The sequence below is a fragment of the Aquarana catesbeiana genome, linkage group LG07 (genome assembly GCF_042186555.1).
Source record: "Aquarana catesbeiana isolate 2022-GZ linkage group LG07, ASM4218655v1, whole genome shotgun sequence".
In the NCBI taxonomy this organism is placed as follows: Eukaryota; Metazoa; Chordata; class Amphibia; order Anura; family Ranidae; genus Aquarana; species Aquarana catesbeiana.
The window spans coordinates 21,022,472-21,043,464 of NC_133330.1; the positions used below are offsets into that span (position 1 = coordinate 21,022,472).

Below are 20,993 nucleotides of genomic sequence, written 5' to 3' on the forward strand. Positions count from 1 at the left end.
GTACATTTTCTGCGCAGGGAAATGGACGGGGGGTCACATCTGTGTCGGGCTGAACAGAAATCACTGACATGCGATCCCCAGGTCCCTGCGGCACACAGATCGGTATCTGCCAGGCACACCTGGGTCTGCCCCTCGCCGCCTGCCCTCCTCTGTGTGCCGGAGGTAATTAGGGAGATGAGATGAGACATGGAGCCATCTGCTCCCCCCCCGAGCAGTGAGACAATGGCCAGTGCAGGAGGGGCATTTCACCCCAAAACTCCGGGATTTATTGGATTCATATTTTTTTGCTCTCGTACAATGGGCATGCCTGAAATCACATTTCATATTCACATATTGCTGGCTATACCAGGACGCAGGAGGTTTGTACAGACTGTATGATCAACAATCATTTCTATAAGTCTTTTGTAATAGATACGAGAAAAGCGTATCCCCTGACAGCATGCTACAAAGAAGGGACCCTTGCTCCATGTGTAAGCAGCAGTCCCTCTGCAGAGGTCTGGCAGGTTCCCCTGCAAGAGCTTTCCAATCAACAGGGAGCATGTGCTTTGCTAATTGGAGAGCTATAACTTTGACTCAGCAGGGGCTTGTTGGACCTCTGCAGAGAGACCAGTACCTTTGTTACATGCAGCTGCAGGGAGGGAAATTGCCTGGCCACAGTTGACTGCTATTACATGTGACGGGTTCAGTCCAAACCTTAGCTCATCGCTAGTCATGAGGCATCTATTGCTAAGATAAAAAAAGCTGAGGCCCTAACACTACTTTATAGAGCCTGTTGCCTTCATGGAACATATTTTGTCACGCAAAAAATAAGAGAATAAATTTACTGTGACAACCAGGATTCCCTTAAATGAAATATAGTTCAACATCTGCACTGCACACAAGAGAGAAAGCCCCGATCACTCATGTCTATGAGCTTGGACATGTCATGGAGTTCATTTACATCTATGAGGTTGAAAACATCATGGAGTTCACTAGTATCTATGAGCTTGGACACGTTATGGAATTCATTTACGTCTATAAGATTGGACACGTCATGGAGTTCACTTATGTCTATGATATTGGACATGTCATGGAGTTCATTTACATCTATGAGGTTGAATACATCATGTAGTTCTTTAATATCAATGAGATTGGACACATCATGGAGTTCACTAATATCTATGAGGTTGAACACATTATGGAGTTCACTCATATCTATGAGATTGCACACCTCATGGAGTTCACTTGCGTCTATGAGATTGGACATATCATATAGTCCACTAATATCTATGAGGTTGAACACATCATGGAGTTCCCTTTCGTCTATGACATTGGACACGTCATGGAGTTCCTTTACATCTATGAGGTTGAACACATCATGAAATTCTCTTACGTCTATGAGCCTAGACACATCATGGAGTTCACTAATATCTATGAGGTTGAACACATTATGGAGTTCACTTATATCTATGAGATTGGACACCTCATGGAGTTCACTTAGGTCTATGAGATTGGACATGTCATGAAGTTCATTTACATTTATGGGGTTGAAAACATCATGGACTTCACTAATATCAGTGAGATTGGACACATCATATAGTTCACTAATATCTATGAGGTTGAACACATCATGGGGTTCCCTTACGTCTATGAGCTTGGACACGTCATGGAGTTCCCTTACATCTATGAGCTTGGACAGGTCATGGAGTTCCCTTACGTCTATGACATTGGACACGTCATGGAGTTCATTTACATCTATGAGGTTGAATACATCATGGAGTTCACTAATATCTATGAGCTTGGACACGTCATGAAGTTCACTTACTTCTATGAGATCAGACACATCATGGATGTAGTACTTGCTGATGCAACCATTAGTAGCTGCCAAGTTGAGCAGGTACTCGTTCCTGGCCTTGGTGCACTTTAGCTTGTTCTCCGAGTACTTGGCTTGCCGCTGGAAATAGGCAGGAAGATATAATAGAAGAGTACACAATGGGCAAAGATTACGTCAGCACATGCAGAGTGTTAACAGAATGCCAAAGACAATGACCTGCAACCAGGTTTTTAGGCTCAGCAATAAAATACTAAAGATAACTTCTGGTTGGTGGGTCGCTGCACTTTCATTAGGTCTGTGAGAGACCATAGACCAGTAATTATTCCCTGGTGGTGACTTTTATAGCCTATGTTTGGCAACAATTGTTACCCATCAATATCCGAAACTGCACCATTACCTTTTCCTTCATCTTTTCAATCTTCTTCACAGAGCTCCGCCTCTGCGCTCGGTCTTCATGCCGCAGGGCGTTGGGCCCAAAGTCCGCCGATTTACTAAACTGTTTCTCCTCCTGCTTTTCGGCATCCTTAAGCTTGCTCTCTGCGTTGATGCTTTCCGCATGGTACATGTGGTACGTCTTCATCACCTGCACATAAGTCAAGGAATATGGGAGAGGGGTTTAGAGATACAACTTGCCCATATAAAAGGTAATCTTACAGATCTTACTTCCAAAGAGAGATAAAGGCATTGAATCATCAGATGCCACGTTTGTATTCATTCCAATGAACTCCATTTCATATATGGGGTTCATGGAAACTAATGCAAACATAACATCTGAAATTTTGGACACCTAACTATCATGCTCACTATAAGGCCAACAATATATGGGCCATCTCCAAATGACTCAGGTGTTTCCAGTGAAGGGTACTAATAATAATACATCATACAAAGATGTTGTAGACAATTGTGTTCTTCCAACCTTATGGTAACAGTTTGGTGAAGACCATTTTCTGTTCCAACATGATTGTGTTCCTGTGTACAAAGCCAGCTCCATAAAGACATGGCTTGATGAGTTTGTTGTGGAGGAACTCGAGTGTCCTGACCTCAACCCTACAGAACACCTTTGGGATGGACTGGAATGCCAAGCCAGGTCTTCTCATCCAAAATGACCTCACAAATTCCCCCAGGCACTACATAATCTTGTGGAATAGTCTTCCCAGAAGAGTTTAGGATGTTATAGCCACAAGGGGAGGACAACTCCATTTTAATGGCCATGTGGGCCAACTCCATATGGGTGGAGGGAAACTTCATATTAACCACTTAGAGACAGGAAGATTTGCTCCCTTAATGACTAGGCCATTTTTTGCGATACGGCACTGCGTCGCTTTAACTGACAATTGCGCCGTCGTGCAACGTTATACCCAAACAAAATTGACGTCCTTTTTTTTCCCACAAATAGAGCTTTCTTTTGGTGGTATTTGATCACCTCTGCGGTTTTTATTTTTTGCGTCATAAACAAAAAAAGAATGACAAATTTTGAAAAAAAAAAAAAATTTTTTACTTTTTGCTATGATAAATATCCCCAAAAATGTTTTCAAAAAACAAATTTCTTCATTATTTTAGGCCAATATGTATTCTTCTACATATTTTTGTTAAAAAAAAGCATATATTGATTGATTTGCGCAAAAGTTATAACGTCTACAAACTATGGGAAAGATTTATGGCATTTTTATGGCTTTTTTCTTTTTTTTTTTACTAGTAATGGCGTTGATCTGCGATTTTTTTTCGGGACTGCGACACTGCGACGGACAGATCGGACACTTTTGACACATTTTTGGGACCATTGACATTTATACAGCGATCAGTGCTATAAAAATGCACTGATTACTGTGCAAATGTTACTGGCTGAGAAGGGGTTAACACTAGAGGGCGATTAAGGGATTAGATGTGTTCCCCCCGTGAGTGTTTCTCACTGTAGGGGGATGGGACTGAATGGGGGAGGAGACATATCGCTGTTCGTAATTACTGTGTCTCTTTTCCTCTGTCCCGTTCTGGCTCTCGTTCCCACGATCGCAGGTGGCCGGCGGCGATCGCGACCGCCGGCCATGCGCATCGGGTCCCCAGCCATGCATGCGCGCCTCCTATGGTTTTTAAAGGGGCCGACGTACCAGTACGTCGTTTTGCGGTAACAAACCACTTTGCCAACGTAAATGTGCGTGAGCCAGTCTTGCCATGGTTTTGGAATGGGGTGCAAAAAACATGTCTAATGATGGTTAGGTGTCTCAAACCTTTGGCCATATAGTGTATATGCAGTACAGTATATATTTACAAAGGAAACCTCTCGGCCTTTTGGCTAAAATCAAGTGTAGTATCTGTTCTTATCAGTTGCCAGAGGAGGCGCTATGCTACTCCCAAATGGGGAGGGCAGATGCAAATCCGATGGTGTAATTGTACCTGGACGGTCTGTTTCGGTAGGGGCCATGTCGGCGCTCTTTGGTCATAGAGGCTGATGATTGGTTGTGTCTGAGCAGGCTTGAAGGGTGCTCCTGGTGAGGATGGCTGCTGCATTTGGTCTGGCTGTAGGGCTGGGTTTTCCCGGCCTTCTGGCTAGGATTGGTGTGGTCGCTGTTCCTGTCAGCGTCCGGTGGAGGAGCTGGCGCCACCCTGAAGAGGGGTCGGGGTGGTGCTATGCAAATCCGCCGGGTTGATGGGGGCCTGGAAGGGCTAGTACCGGTAGAGGCTGCTTTATAGTCGGTGGCTCTCCCCAAAAAAACCCGGAAGGGCTCTCTATCTGGCAGGGATGGAGGGCTGCACTGGTCTGGCTGAGGGTTGGACCTGAAAAGAAGTCCATTGTGTATGTGCTCCTGGAGTGGCAGTCCAGGGGTGCTGTAGAATCACTGTTAGTGAGGGTCACTTTGATTTATGGCACCATGGTCACTGCACTATATCACACTTTTTTTTTTCCACCTGTCTCCTGGGCTGGTCCTTTTGGCTGGGACCGGAGGAATTTTTGATTCCTGTCCACACAATGACCACTTTTCACTTCACTTCACTCTCCTCTCCACTCTCCCCTTCCCCCACTTTCTTTTATTTAAGCCCTTGTTTGTCACTTTTCATGTTTTTGCACGTGTGGTTGGTAGGGTGTAGGTCCTCGGGCCTGCCCTGAAAGTCTTGGGAGGGATTGGACATGGCCTTCTGGCTTGGTTTGCTCTCTCATGGGGTCTCCCTTTGGGGGAGCCCCACTAAGTACTTGGGTGGGTCTGTTTAGGCAGACCCTCCAGAGAAAGGGGTCCGTCTGGTTTCGGCCAAATGGACCAAATGTAAAATACCCCAGTCCCCGTCTGGAGCCTAATGCCCCGGGGGATCAGGGGAAATTAAAGGGAGGGGCCAGACTGGGGAGGAATGCGCTACACGATGTTGGACACCCTCCAGCCAGGACATTCTGTAAATACTTGCTGTAAATAAATGCTTCAGACACTCCACTCCCCACCCGACGCTGGAGGGTAATAAGTGAACACCCATAATCTGTCACTCATTTTCAAGGTTATTAATAAAATGTTGGTGTGACACATCACAGGTTCACTGAAGAACAGTACAGAGTGTACGCACGGAGAAAATATAACCTCTCCACCCATAACTGATGTTGTCCTTATGATGTGGACAAGTTCTTCTTCCCATTGAGGGTACCGGCAGTGAAAGATCCTCCCCTGGGTTCCCAGCTCCGCCCATTTGCTGCACCCATTACAATGGGGCTTACCCACCCTGCCGGATTTTTTAGTTCACTATGACTGGACACCAGGAACTCATCACCTCAGTCCCAGAGAAATATAACATCACAGTAAATGGTGAAGTCCAACGGTATCCACCAGCATTCCTGGAATATCCATACTAGACCCTTTACACCAGATTCCACTCACAGTATAGAGTTCATTGGTGACCTTTGCCAGTTCTTCATGCATCTGCAGCCCGATGTCCTTACTCTGTAAAAGATGGATTTATAAATACAACTGTATCAAGATATAAATATAAAAAGGATACAGATGCTCTAATTCCGAGATACAAGCATGGGTGGGCACATGATGCCATTTGACTTTCAATTACAAAGTTTGGCCACACCCACCTCCCTGATGTCACTGAGAACCTGCATGCGGTTGAGGACTTAAGCCTGCTGTGCGGAGGAAGCTTGTCTGCGTGAGGGGTGCCCTGTGTTCCTAAACATACAGGATTTGAGATTGATCTGAGATCTGCAGTGCATGCACTGGGGCTAATCTGAGGTGTGAAGGTGTGAAGTGCATGCATTGGGGCTGATCTGATGACTAAAGTGCATGAATTGGGGCTGATCTGAGGTTTGCAGTGCATTTACTGGGGCTGATCTGAGGTCTGAAGAAGTACATGCATTAGGGCTGATCGGAAGTCTGCAGTCCATGCATTGGGGCTGATCTGAGGTCTGAAGAAGTCCATGCATTGGGGCTGATCTAAAGTCTGAAGTGCATGCATTGGGGCTGATCTGAGGTTGGAAGTCCATGCATTGGGGCTGATCTGAGGTCTGAAGAAGTCCATGCATTGGGGCTGATCTAAAGTCTGAAGTGCATGCATTGGGGCTGATCTGAGGTTGGAAGTCCATGCATTGGGGCTGATCTAAAGTGCATGCATTGGGGATGATCTAAGGTCGGAAGTCTATGCATTGGGGCTGATCTGAGGTCTGAAATGCATGCATTGAGGCTGATCTGAGGTCTGCAGTGCATGCATTGGGGCTGATCTGAGGTCTGAAGTGCATGCATTGGGGCTGATATGAGGTCTGTAGTGCATCGAATGGGGCTGATCTGTGGTCTGACGTGCATGCATTGGGGTTGATCTGTGGTCAGAAGTGCATGCACTGGGGTTGATCTGAGGTAATGCTTCGGGCTGAACATGTTTTGTGTGTCCACCAGTTAATCGATTTCCATACTCATAGTCTTATTGTTAATGGCAAATTAAAATGATTCATTATTATATAATAATTAAGTTGAACTTGCCATTAGCATTGTACTACAAGTGCAAAACTTGAGGGCAATACTTTTATTAGCACATAAGCACTGATTTATGAATGGAGCCTGCAGCCTGTTTGCAGCCTTCATTCACACAGTAGCTGCTGTCAGCTTTCCCGGGACCTGGCTGTGGAACTGGCAGCCCAGCCCGGCACATTACACTTGGAGAGCTGCTGACAGCAGGAGAGGTTCACGTTGCCCGGTGGGCACGTCCTATGTGTCAGCTGTGCCCTGACATAAAATGTCTGGCTCTGTCAGATGGCCAGATTGTCTCCCCCTCCCCCTCCAAATGTATTCCAGATGACTGACGCACATGGAGACCAGCTCACCTTTTTGAAGAGACGGATCACATCCTCACTGATATGCGACAGGCGGACAATCACGTTGTTGAGGAAGAGGTCATTCAAGGTGGCATGGTCTTTACTTTCCCGCCGCGTCTGGGCCAGAACCAAATACCAGCAGTTCACCGGGGACAGGAGATGCTGATCCTTCCTGAAAAAGCCCAATGATTAAAGAGCAACCCCGGGTAAGAGATCTCCGAGATAAACACTCCTTATCTAAGTCTCCCAAATATTTGGGCTTTCACAGTGTCTATACTTGGGGCTACAGCCTCTTGCCAACCATTGTGTGTTGTGCAACCTCCCTCTCACAGTGCATTCAGGAGGATGCATGACTGGACAAGAAGCACTGAGGTGCACAGCCAGAATACAGAAGGTACAGGTGACATGTTCTGACCTGTGCCATCATAGACTTAGGAATTGGTGTTCCCAGAGCACAGGGCTTATGAATGGGACCCCATTGGCTGCTGCTCCCGGCTGACATGTCAATATCAGCAATGTCTCACCAGCGGCGCTGCCAGTCTGAAGGAGTCATTGATGCACTGGGGACGGGTGTGCACCTGGAGTCATTGACGCATTCAGATTGACAGAGTCGTCTTTTAGACATTGCTGATATTGACATGTCAGCCAGGAGCAGCGGCGGCAGCCAATGGGGTTCTACTCCTAAGCCTTGTGTCGGCCAGGAGCAGCGGCGGCAGCCAATGGGGTCCTATTCCTAAGCCTTGTATCGGCCAGGAGCAGCGGCAGCCAATGGGGTCCTATTCCTAAGCCTTGTATCGGCCAGGAGCAGCGGCAGCCAATGGGGTCCTATTCCTAAGCCTTGTATCGGCCAGGAGCAGCGGCAGCCAATGGGGCCCTATTCCTAAGCCTTGTATCGGACAGGAGCAGCGGCGGCACCCATTGGGTTCCTATTCCTAAGACTTGTGTCGGGCAGGAGCAGCGGCGGCAGCCAATGGGGTCCCATTCCTAAGCCTTGTATCGGCCAGGAGCAGCGGCGGCACCCATTGGGTTCCTATTCCTAAGCCTTGTGTCGGCCAGGAGCAGCGGCGGCAGCCAATTGGGTAACAAAACTAGGGACAACATTACGGCCCTGGTTTTCTGCCGCCATACACAGCAGAATATTTAAATGGGTATACCATAGACTAGATACAGCTGTGTACAAAACTTTACACTGTATGCACCATATATTATATCCATGTGAATGAGCCCCAAATATGGAAGTAACATGAAACATGCTCGAAAAGGGTGGACTTAGCCTTTAAAGCGGGGGGGCCAAATCGTACAGTGGAAGCCCTATCAGAATTCCCCCCTCACATCAGGGTCCCTATCAGAGTCCTTCTTACATCAGAGTCACCCCTTACATCAGGGTCCCTATAAGAGTCCCCTTTACATCAGAGTCACCCCTAACATCAGGGTCCCTATCAGAGTCCCCCTTACATAAGCGTCACCCCTTACATCAGAGTCCCCATCAGAATACTCCTTACAACAGGGTCCCCATCAAAGTCCCCCCTTGCATTAGGTTCCCCATCAGAGTCCTCCTTATGACAGGGTTCCCCTCAGAGTCCCCCCTTACATCAAATTCCCCAACAGAGTCCCTCCTCACACCCTTACATCAGGGTCCTCATCAGAGTGTCACATTTACATCAGGCTCCCCATTAGATTTCCCCCTAACATCAGATTTCCCATCTGATTCCCCCCTCTTACATACTGGGCCCCATCAGACTCCACTCTCACATCAGGGTCCCCATTAGGAACGAATGACCCGAAAAACAAAAGAAAAACAAAAAACAAATAAAACGAAAAGGAAGGAATTTTTCAGCAGTGCACATGTCTAATACTTAACTGAGCCCAATCTTCCTCCAGCGATGTGCACAAGTGCCTTGGCTCTCCGGGGCACTCTCCCTCCTCATTGGCTGAGACAGCAGCGGGAGTCATTGGCTCCCGCTGCTGTCAATCAAAGCCGGCCAACGAGAGAGTGGGCCATGTCTGAATGGGCCCGCAGAGCTGCGGCTCGTGAACGTGCCTGCTTGGGTGCCCCCATTGCAAGCTGCTTGCTCAGGAGGGAGGGGCCAAGAACACCAGCGGGGGACCCGAGAAGAGGGAGATCAGGGCTGCTCTGTGCAAAACCATTACACAGAGTATGACATGCTTGTTATTTTATTTTTTTTTAAAAAGCCTTTAATATCGCTTTAATGAAATCTCCCTGTGTGACATTTATTTATAAAAAATTTATAGTTTATTTATAAAAAAAAAAAAAAAATGTAAAAAATGGTGCAATGCACCAGGATCAGCGAATCGGCACTGCAGTAACTGCCGCGTTGCACCGCATACCAGCCGCTGTGTTGTAGACACGTGCACTGCCGAAACATTTCTTTGTTTTCTTTTCATTTGTTTTTGTTTGGTTTTTTTTTTCGTTTTGCGGGTCATTCGTTGTGATCGCGATTCGTAAATTCGAAAATACGTAAATGCGAAAATCAGGAAATTCTAAATAATGACTAACTAGCTAATAATAACTAACTTTTAAGTTGTTTAACGAATTTCGACAAATGTGTAAATCCGGAAATATACGAATTAACGAAAACCCCTTCAACTAATTTTTTCCAAATATTCGTAAATTAGAATATTCGAAAATTCAGAAATTCGAAAATTTGAAAATACGAAAATCTGAAATAACTAACTAATAATAAGTTAACTACTACTAACTATTCAATTATAGGTATTGGAATTTCCTTTCAAATTTGCCTGTTAGTGAACGTAACAAAAACGAATTGATCCGAAGTTACGGATTATCTGAAATAACGAATGCCACAATAGAACAAATTAATAATAAATAATAATAATAATAAAAAGTTTTCATCATTATTATTATTAATTATTATTAATTATTGTTATTTATTATTATTAATTCAATAAATGTAATAGTTAGTAATAGTTAAGTTATTATTAGTTAGTTATTTCAGATTTTCGTATTTTTGAAATTTCAAATTTCTGAATTTCTAAATTTCCGAACTTTCGAATATTCTAATTTACGAATATTTGGAAAAAATTAGCTAAAGTGTTTTTTCGTTAATTCTTATATTTCCGGATTAAATAATTTGTCGAAATTCATTAAAAAAACGAATTCGGAACAAAACGAATTGCACATGTCCACTGTGTTGTAATGCCGGTGTGAACAAGCCCTAAAAGTATAAAAGGTGGTGCAATGATGCTGCACATCTCAGACGGCCCCAGAAGGCCGGCGCTATCTTACTTGAAGTGGTGCTGCTCCCGGGTGGTGCGGATTTTGGAGGAGAACCTCTCGGCCAGCTTGTCCAGGCTCCGGGAGTATTCCAGCTCGATCTCGGCTTTCCTGCGGAAGAACTCCTGCAGGTCCTGGAGGAGAGCCAACCGCGACTCGGACTGCTGCTCCAGGCACTTGAACTGCTCCACCAGCTGACTGCGGATCTCTGCAAAGAGACAGGGGACGTTACAGCACTCGGCCCAAAGTCACAACATTCATCTAAGAGCTGCCAGAAAACTAATATAAAAAAAAAAAAAGAAAATGAAGCCCCGAGAAATAGGTCATCTAATTATACCAAACACCAAGCCTGGCAACAAAACGTTTTCAATGTCAGAGGCGCCTGGCGGAGATCTGTTCCAGGATCCTTTCCCAACGCCAAATCCTGCAAAATCTCCAACAGTCACAAACACAAAACTATTTAAAGCTGAAGTTTAAACCGATTATATTTTACCTTCCCTGGTTCCAATTCATCTACAATAAAATCTTTCCGTTTTCATGACATCACTTATTTTAGACCCAGTGATGTCATCACTAGATCTCTATGCGATGCAGGCAGATCATGGCTGGTGGGAGGGGCCAAAAGGGTGCTGTATATAGCAGTGGCGGCTGGTGCTCAAAATTTTTGGGAGGGGGCGCAAACTGAAAAATACTGAACACCCCCCATCAATTGCAGCCTCACTGTGCCCATCAAAACACAGCCACTTGTGCACTGATACCAACGACGGGGCACTATTCCTTCCACTGATACCATTGATGGGGCACTATTCCTTCCACTGACACCAAGGATGGGGCACAATTCCTCCCACTGATACCAATGATGGGGCATTATTCCTCCCACTGATACCAATGATGGGGCACTATTCCTCCCACTGACACCAATGATGGGGCACTATTCCTCCCACTGACACCAATGATGGGGCACTATTCCTCCCACTGATACCAAGGATGGGGCACAATTCCTCCCACTGATACCAATGATGGGGCATTATTCCTCCCACTGATACCAATGATGGGGCACTATTCCTCCCACTGACACCAATGATGGGGCACTATTCCTCCCACTGACACCAATGATGGGGCACTATTCCTCCCACTGATACCAAGGATGGGGCACAATTCCTCCCACTGATACCAATGATGGGGCATTATTCCTCCCACTGATACCAATGATGGGGCACTATTCCTCCCACTGACACCATCGATGGGGCACTCTTCCCCCCCACTGATACCAATAAAGGGGCACTATTCCTCCCATTGATACCAATGATGGAGCACTATTCCTGCCACTCACACCAATTATGGGGCACTATTCCTCCCACTGAAACCAACAATGGGGCACTATTCCTCCCACTGATACCAATGATGGGGCACTATTCCTCCCACTGATACCAATGATGGGGCACTATTCCTCCCACTGACACCATCGATGGGGCACTCTTCCCCCCACTGATACCAATAAAGGGGCACTATTCCTCCCATTGATACCAATGATGGAGCACTATTACTGCCACTCACACCAATTATGGGGCACTATTCCTCCCACTGAAACCAACAATGGGGCACTATTCCTCCCACTGATACCAATGATGGGGCACTATTCCTCCCACTGATACCAATGATGGGGCACTATTCCTCCCACTGATACCATTGATGGGGCAATATTCCTCCTACTGATACCAACAATGGGGCACTATTCCTCCCACTGATACCAATGATGGGGCACTATTCCAACCACTGACCCCAACAATGGGGCACTATTCCTCCCACTAATACCATTGATGGGGCAATATTCCTCCTACTGATACCAACAATGGGGCACTATTCCTCCCACTATTACCAATTATGAGGCACTCTTCCTCCCACTGACACCAATGATGGGGCACTATTCCTCCCCAGCCTGACTGTCCCTGCGCCCCCCCCACTGACACCAATGAAGGGGCACTATTCCTCCAAATGACACCAATGATGGGGCACTATTCCTTCCCCCAATGCCAAAGATTGGGCATTGTTTACTCCCACTGGCCACAGTCCGGCCCCCCTAAAGTCTGAAGGACAGTAAACTGGCCCTTTGTTTAGAAAGTTTGGAGACCCCCCTGGGCTAGATGATGCCAGGCTCTCTATCTGACTTGTTGCAGCTTCTAATGCACGTTGTAAGAAGCTCACAGTGTGCGGTGAAATCAGAGGAAGCCATTTCCGTCCAGGAGAGGAGCCGCTACAACTGTGCAAGACTGAAGGGAAGGCCAGAGCTCAGATTTAAAGGTACACTCCACCTTCACATGAAAATGTTACTCATTGAGGACAGAAAGCCTCTATCTGATCAGAGTGTCTAATTTGAATTCTGGTTTCATATTGTACACTTAGCTGCCCCTCTAGCTAAATTTTAGACCTCTATGAATGTCCCCGAAACTGGGGAAATACAGAGCAGAGTGTTAACAGTCTCCAAGCCTCTCTCTGACCTCGCTAGTTTCGCCCACACGCATTAATGTGAATGTGAGGCCAACACTTTTTTAAATAGAGAAGCCAAATTTCATGGGCCTATTCACACATATAATAGCAGAACTATTTTTTTTTTCTTTTTTTGACCTCTGTGTCCCATTGCAGAGATTTCCCTTCACTTCCTGTCCCATAGCCAAACAGGAAGTGAGAGGAAATCCCTGCATATTAAGGGAATCTTTAAAGGATCCCCAGGTCACCAGAACTAGTGTCCCCATTGTAAGATTTCCCCTCTATTACTTCTCTGGGGGCAACCCAAAATTGGGGATTTTCTTTTACTTTCCCTTTCAATGATAATGGTAAACAGGACAAATAGAGAGCATGAGTCTCCATAACGGGGTCACAGACAGCAATAAAAACTGATAGGGGTTCTAATCCTCCTCTCCACTCTATACTAAACTAAAAAGAAAGTTTTTGCCTTTAGTTATACTTTAACCACTTCAGCCCTAAGCCTATTCTGACATTTCTCTCCCTCGTGTAAAAATCTGTATTTTTTTGCTAGAAAATTACTCAGAACCCCCAAATATGATATCTTTTTTTTTTTTTTTAAGAAGCCCTAGAGAATAAAATGGTGGATGTTACAGTTTTTGATGTCACGCGGTATTTGCACAGCAGTTTTTTGCAAACGCAAGTTTTTCGAGAAAAAATACACTTTGATGATTTTTTTTTAATGCACAAAAACTAAATATATTACCGTTTGGTAAAATATAAAAAGATGATGTTACGCCGAGTAAATAGATACCTAACATGTCACGCTTTAAAATTGCGCACGCTCGCGGAACGGCAACAAACAACAGTACTTTACATTTTCCATAGGGGAAGCTTTAAAAGCCTTTACTGGTTATCAGTTTAGCGCTACAAAAGAGGTCTAGTGCTAGAATTATTGCTCTCGCTATAACATTTGCGGCGATACCTCGTGTGTGGTGCGAACTCCGTTTACATACGCGTGCATGACCTACGTATGTGTACACCTTTGTGCGTGAGCACGGGGGGATCGGGGCACTTTTAATTTTTATTTTTTATTTTTACATAAACATGTTATACTCACCTGCTCTGTGCAGTGGTATTGCACAGAGCGGCCCCGTTCCTCCTCTTCTCGATCCCCTGGCTCCTCCTCTTCTTCGTTTGTCCCTATAGCAAGCCCTTTGCTATGAAGGCACACAGTGTCTGCGCACTCCCGAGCTGTGTGTGTCTATAGAGCCGCGCTCCATGGACTTACGCAGTGGGACTTAGCCCCACCCTCCCCATGCCCCTCCTTACTGCATTGGATTGACAGCAGCAGGAACCAATGGCTTCTGCTGCTGCTTGAGTGCCGTGTGATGAAGAAGAGAGCGGAGAAGAGATGCAGCCATGCACAGTGCTGGATCTATTCTGTCCCCTGTTTTGTGTGTGTGTGTGTGTGGGGGGGGGGGGGGGGCAGAGAAATAGAAAGTGTTTTTAGCTTCTGTATCACTTTAATTGAACAACATCCCTTGTGATCAGGGCTGGCCCAGGATATTGGGCTGCCCGGGTCCAAGAATGAAATGCTGCCCCACCCCCCCAAAAAATCACGCCCACCAAAAGGCCGCTTCATCCAGAGTGGTATCTCACTAATACAGGAGGTGTGTTAATAGCCAGATCACCAGGTGAAAACATAGGGGGGGGGGCAAATAAAGGAAAACTAATGCAGCCACCACATCTAAGGATTGGTAAACTGCAATATATTACATTTTTGGCTTTGGGTTTAACCTCTTCCCGTCGGCCGCTCGCATATGTGTGGCCCTGTGTGAACACAAAACTGTGCTGAGACCACACACCCTGAGCGCTCCCAGCACAGTCGCCGGCAGGGGCTGGAAAGCAACCAATGCCTACGTGCGATCTGGTGCTTTCTGATCATGTGACCGCTGTGTCAGCCAATCACAGCAGTCACATGACCCTAATATCCGCTTCCACCTCTAGAAGTTCTTAAAGGGCCAGGAGGCGGCGGCGGTGGTGGGAAGGGGGTTAGTACCGCTTAAAGTTTTGGTGGGGCTTTGTGTCCCATTGGAGGAGATTTCCAGAATGAAGGGATATCCTCTCCTAGGCAGCTGTCACCGGAAATTGGGTGTCCAGATAGGAAGACTCTAAAATTTTAGGAACTCCCCTCACTTTCTGTTCCAAACACATCTGTCACCAAGATCGATAGAGAGGGTGAATCTCCACAGTGGGGACACACAGACATAAAAACCTGACAGGGGTTCTAACCCTTTTCCCTACTCCATTCCATACACTTTAAGGGGGGGAACAGAATCAGGTGAGAAGAGGCTGCAGTCCTGCCAGAACACTGGATTTAATCTGCTGAATCTGACAACATTCTCGCACATATTAAAAAAGTTACACAGAGAGGACCTCCTGGCCTCAGCACAGTCACAACGTTTGTTGGATAACATCACCGAATCACTGACTGCTCTCACTTTTCCAGGAACTGCTGTTTATGGCCCGGTCACATCTGTGCATTTGCCTGCGGTGTAACACGTGGCTTTTTACTGCAGGAAGGGTTTAAATAGAATTGTATATGCAAGACATCGGATCTCCAAATATGCAAGGTGAAGCAAAACCAAAAAAATAAAAAAAGCAAAAAACATGCGTTGCACATACTGCAACACATGTTACACGGGTCTCTAGGAATTGATTTTCCAGCTTGAAAATGCATTTGACATGTTCAATGGTTTTCCGCTAACCTAACAAACAAGTTCAATGCACATACATAAAAACGCATCAAAATGTGCATCAACGCTAAAACACAAGCAGGAAGAATGGGCCTTTGGAGAAGTAGCAGCCTTTGATGTACATTGAAGGTACCATCCCTTTGATGGACACCGATAAGGACTGCACCAGGCATGGAGAAGTTGCACCATTTACGTTGTCTGTATTGCCATGGACCCTTCACTCACCAACTGCCTACAACACATGTCAAAAACGCAAGGACCGCAGGCCCACCAAGGTTTGTCGTGTGGTTCTCGCATTCGGTTTTGCGGCCATACTGTAGTGGAACTCCACCAACTCCGGCTCTCACTCTTCGTTCCCCGTTGTCACACAGAAGCCTTCTGTTTTCACAAGCAACAGATTTGCTCTCAGCGGCTCCTGGAACTAACAGGTCCCTGCACATTCGCACTAACGGCGGGGACAGATCTCCAGAATCTGAGGGAGGGATCACAGGAAGGTACTGGAGTCAAGTCAGGAAGGAGCGAGAAATTCAAGGAAGTTTGGGGGGGGGGTTGGAGTTGCACACTGTGCATAGTGCACCCCTAAACCCTGCACTCTGTACACAGTACACCCCTGAACCCTGCCCTCTGTACATAGTGCACCCTTGAACTCTGTACTTGTGCATAGGGCACTCTTGGAACTGCGCTCTGTACATAGGACACTCCTGAAACCTGCACTCTGTAGTTAATACACTCCTAAACTCTGCACATAGCGCATTCCTGAACTCTGCACTTTGTACGCTACGCACTCCTGAACCCTGCACTCTGTACGTAGTGCACCCCTCTATGCATAGGGCACTCCTGAAAATGCACTCTGTACATAGCACACTGCTGAACCCTGCACTCTGTACATAGCGCACCCTAAACTCTGCACTCTGTACATAGCGCACCCCTAAACTCTGCACTCTGTACATAGGGCACTCTTGGAACCCTGCACTCTGTACATAGCACACTCCTGAACTATGCACTCTGTACATAGGGCACTCTTGGAACCCTGCACTCGGTACATAGTGCACTCCTGAACCCTGCACTTTGTACATAGCACACTCCTGAACCCTGCACTCTGTGCATAACACACTCCTGAACCCTGCACTCTGTATGTAACCCTGCACACTGTACGTAACTGTCACGGTCGCTACCGTGCCTTGCAGACGGCCAAGCGTGGTCGCACCCCAAGTGACTCTGGGTGGTATTGAACTCATGACTATCAGTTCATTTTCTCATGTTTGCCAAGTGTTCCTGTGCTCCTGTGTTCTGTTGCAGTGTTCCAGTGTTCCAAGACTTACCCCGGCTTCAGACCCTGGCTTTGTTTATCGTTATCCTGACTTTTGGAATCCCTGACTGCGGCTTTACAGCAACTATCCCTTGGCTATTCCTGTCAAGCCCCCGTGCACAGATTCACAGCCCAGGTAGCTTATCTCTTTGTTACCGTGGGCTGTGTGTATTTGCAAGGGTGAGCGTACCAACCTAGGTAAGCCCTTACATAATGAACTGACCCACATGGAATCCGCAGAGATGTACAGGATGCTCACCTCCCTTGCTCTGCAAGTATCCAGCCTGGGCCAAACCGTTGCTGAGTTGCAGCAAGAAGTCTGCTTGTTTAAAGGTACAGTACACCCAACCCTGGTACCTGCTGCCTGGTCTGATGTCCCTGTGCCCATGTTCCAGCTAGAAGTTCCTGTGCCTGTGTCCCTGCTTGAAGTTCCTGTCCTTGTGTCCCCGCTACCTCCTGACTGTACGTATGCCTCGAATGGCACCATAGTCCGTAAGCAGGACCTGAAGATTTTTGAAAGAGCCTTGCGAGCGACGAAAGTCTTCTCAGCTGGAACTTTTAAAACAAAGAAAGAAAGCCCGAAGGGAATAAGGAAGTTTTCTAACTCTTCTTTTGATTTATTTAGTTTGGTATTTTTGACAAACTATCTGTTCCATGCTGTGAGGGCATTCCTAAGGGGAGGGAACTGTCACGGCCCCTACCGTGCCTTGCAGATGGCCAGGCATGGTCGCGCCCCAAGTGGCTCTGGGTGGTATTGAACTCATGACTGTCAGTTAATTTTCTCATGTTTGCCAAGTGTTCCTGTGCTCCTGTCTTCTGTTGCAGTGTTCCAAGACTGACCCCGGCTTCAGACCCTGGCTTTGTTTATCATTATCCTGACTTCTGGAATCCCTGACTGCGGCTTTACCTCGACTATCCCTGTCAAGCCCCCATGCACAGATTCACAGCCCAGGTAGCTTATCTCTTTGTTACCGTGGGCTGTCTGTATTTGCAAGGGTGAGCGTACATCTCTGCGCCATGGACTCCAACCTAGGTAAGCCCTTACAGTAACGCACTCCTGAACCCTACACTCTGTACATAGTGCACTCCTGAACCCTGCACGTGACGCAACTCCTGAACCCTGCACTCTGTACATAGTGCACTCCTGAACCCTGCACGTGACGCAACTCCTGAACCCTGCACTCTGTACATAGTGTACTCCTGAACCCTGCACTCTGTACAACTGGCCCTTTAAGGGCAACCGTACTGCTGATGTGAACCACAATGAAATTGAGTTTGACACCCCTGACCTACAAGTACATCTTCCCTTTTAGAGTGACAGGTAGGTGTACAACTTTGACAAATTGTACTGTTCCCTAGATAACTGATGGAGCGTGATGGTTGTAGCCGAACCCCCTGGATATCTACTCGCTCCTGCCTAGGTTACCTTGTGGATGATCCAGTTCATGAGCAAGCACGTTCTTAATGTCCCAAAAACACCTCCACCTCAATGGAGTTTATGCTGCTGTGAAATGAAGATCCATCAACGTCTTCTTTAATTCTTCACATATCCATCAAACTGAATAATTCTCTCTGATAAAAGTGTCCTCCGTGAAACTACACCACCACCTTCAGAAAGACACACCCACCAAATAGAATGCACTTCAAACTATAAAGGTTTTACTGTACATGTTATACTCCAAATGGCAGATGTTTAGACCACGGACGTAACCCTTATAATCTCTCTGATTCCACAAATGACCATTGTTGGCCAAATTAGATAGAATGCAAAGAAGCAATCTAATAATAAAAATATGCTGACATTTGGAAAATGCTCACAGCGCTATGAATACACAGCATTTGATAAGTGTAAAAACAAAGGCCAGCATATCGTTCATACCACTTCTATTTATTCTCTCTCCGCTCACCAGACCATGAACGCCAGACTTGTTTGTGCAAATGCAGGGCATCACGTGATAACATCACCTTAATTCTGGTCTACACATTTCGTCAAAACAACTTCAGAAACATCTTGGACATCTAGAGCCCTGGCTCCTGCCTTGTGGATGCTCCAGCTCTGCATGGGCGAGCAAGCATGCATGTATAGATATATACCACAATGCACATGAAAGGCACCCTGCATTGTATGCACATAGATATGACTCGGCACCTAAAACCAAGCTTAGAACATCCGAATGCCCTCTCTGGTAACCCCTCCGAAAATATCATTGTATGCGAAACTCATAAACAACCCTTAGGGTAGGGGTTCTTGACCTTAATATCAGGGCCGTCTTTAAGGCAAAGGCAAAAGGGGGGCCTGTCATTGTTGTGGGGCCCAAAGAGGCTGCCTTGAGGTTTTAGTCCTGTGCAGTGTCCCGATATCTCTATGTGAAGTGCTGCTACTAATGCTGCCCAGCTCTGCCCTATTGTTATGTACAGATGACTCACCTGCAGACCCTGTGTTTACATGTAAATAACCGCCATTCATATGTAAATAGCAGTGGCATTCATATGTAAATAGCTGAGGCCGGCGGTATTGATACATAAATATGTATATCATGCTCCTTACAGTGAGGAGAAGATGTGCTGTAACCTATAGCAACCAATCGGTGAGCAGTATCACTGTACAGTAATCTCTAGCAACCAATCAACAAGCAGAAATCATGTGCTGTAACTTCTAGCAACTAATCAGTGAGCTCTAATGTGTGCTGTAACCTCTAGCAACCAGTCAGTAAGTGGTAATGATATGCTGTAACCTCTGACAACCAATCGCAATCGCTGCTGATCTGATACAGTAAACTGATTTTAAGTCTAGCTGCTATTTATTGTATGTCTCAGAGCAGGTGCAGAGCGAAATTGCATGGGGGGGGGGCCAAGAAAATTTTTGCCCAGGGTCCAATCAGTATTAAAGACGGCCCTGCTTAATATGATTGCAGACCCCAAACAGATTTAGCTAATATGTCTCCACAGGGCTTTTTTTTCCCAGGGATTAGGTGCAGGAACTACCCCCTTCTGAGTCACTCCTTGTCTCTGCCCCCTACCCACCTCTGAGCACCGTCCCTTGGTTCCACCCACCTCCCAGTACCGCCCTGTTTGTGCTGTTAAATCATTTGTATGGTATTTATTAATGATAACAAGAAAAACAGTAAAATCGATCCTCAGCAGCCAGTAATAATAGACCTCTCCCAGCAGTAATAGATACTCCCCAGCAACACTAGACCCACCCCAGCAACAATAGACCTCTCCCAGCAGTAATAGATACCCCCCAGCAACAACAGACCTCCCCCCAGCAGTAGTAGATACCCCCAGCAACACTTGACCCACCCCAGCAACAATAGATCTCCTACACAACATTATACCCCCTCAGCAACAATGGACCGCCTGTTACAAAATACCACCCCAGCAACAATAGATCCACCCCTGCAACAGTAGACTCCCAGCAACATCAACAGATTTCCCAGCAGCCAGCAACAATAGACCTTTCCCTCAACAATTGACCCCCCCCCCCTCAGCAATAATAGATTCCTGCCAGCATCAATAGACCCTCCAGTATACCCCAGTACCCCTTGCCATTACATACATTTAGTACTGAAGGTTCCCCCACGTTCCCACTGAAAAAAAGTCCTGTGTCTCCATAATCGCTTTGTCAAACATCATCAGCTCCATTAGGTACCAGTATCACTCTAAAAGATGTCTATAGCTTGATTTTACTTTACAAATGGAACAGAACAACTGAAAGAAAATCATATTTATTTATATAAAACCAGCAAATCGCAAATGCACGAGTTAGCCACCATTAATGAGGGTTCTACAGCAGCCATTCCTGACCAGGGTTCCTTCAAAGATTGTTAGGGGTGTGATAGACTCACCCGGGACAGAGGCTTTTGGAGGGGACTGAATTCTAGCCTCTTGGGTGAGTCTAACCCAAGGAGTTCCTTGAGCTGAGGCTGATTGACTTTCAGTTTGATGGTTCCTTCATTGCTTCAGGTATAACACCACTTGGCAAAGCCATTAGCTTAACGCAGGTGATCATATTAGCTGTCTGAAGGAGGACATTCTGACCACCACTTTAAGGTGAATATTTTTCACAATGGCCCACAAAGTAAGGAGCATTCCTCCCACTGACCCAG

The 20,993-nt window shown here is 46.3% G+C and overlaps 1 protein-coding gene and 1 pseudogene across 2 annotated transcripts in view; one reads left to right on the top strand and one right to left on the bottom strand.

Moving 5' to 3' along the window:
• Positions 1-20,993, bottom strand: part of SRGAP3 (SLIT-ROBO Rho GTPase activating protein 3) — a 161,060-nt gene that overhangs the window by 47,367 nt on the left and 92,700 nt on the right. For both annotated transcript variants that reach the window (XM_073591736.1, XM_073591738.1), the window contains exons 2-6: positions 10,366-10,561; positions 7,107-7,269; positions 5,668-5,730; positions 2,211-2,396; positions 1,805-1,933 (exon numbers count right to left, since the gene is read on the bottom strand). In XM_073591736.1, the coding sequence (XP_073447837.1) occupies positions 1,805-1,933; positions 2,211-2,396; positions 5,668-5,730; positions 7,107-7,269; positions 10,366-10,561 (737 nt within the window). The remainder of the gene's footprint in view (positions 1-1,804; positions 1,934-2,210; positions 2,397-5,667; positions 5,731-7,106; positions 7,270-10,365; positions 10,562-20,993) is intronic.
• Positions 4,087-4,191, top strand: LOC141103999 (U2 spliceosomal RNA; annotated as a pseudogene).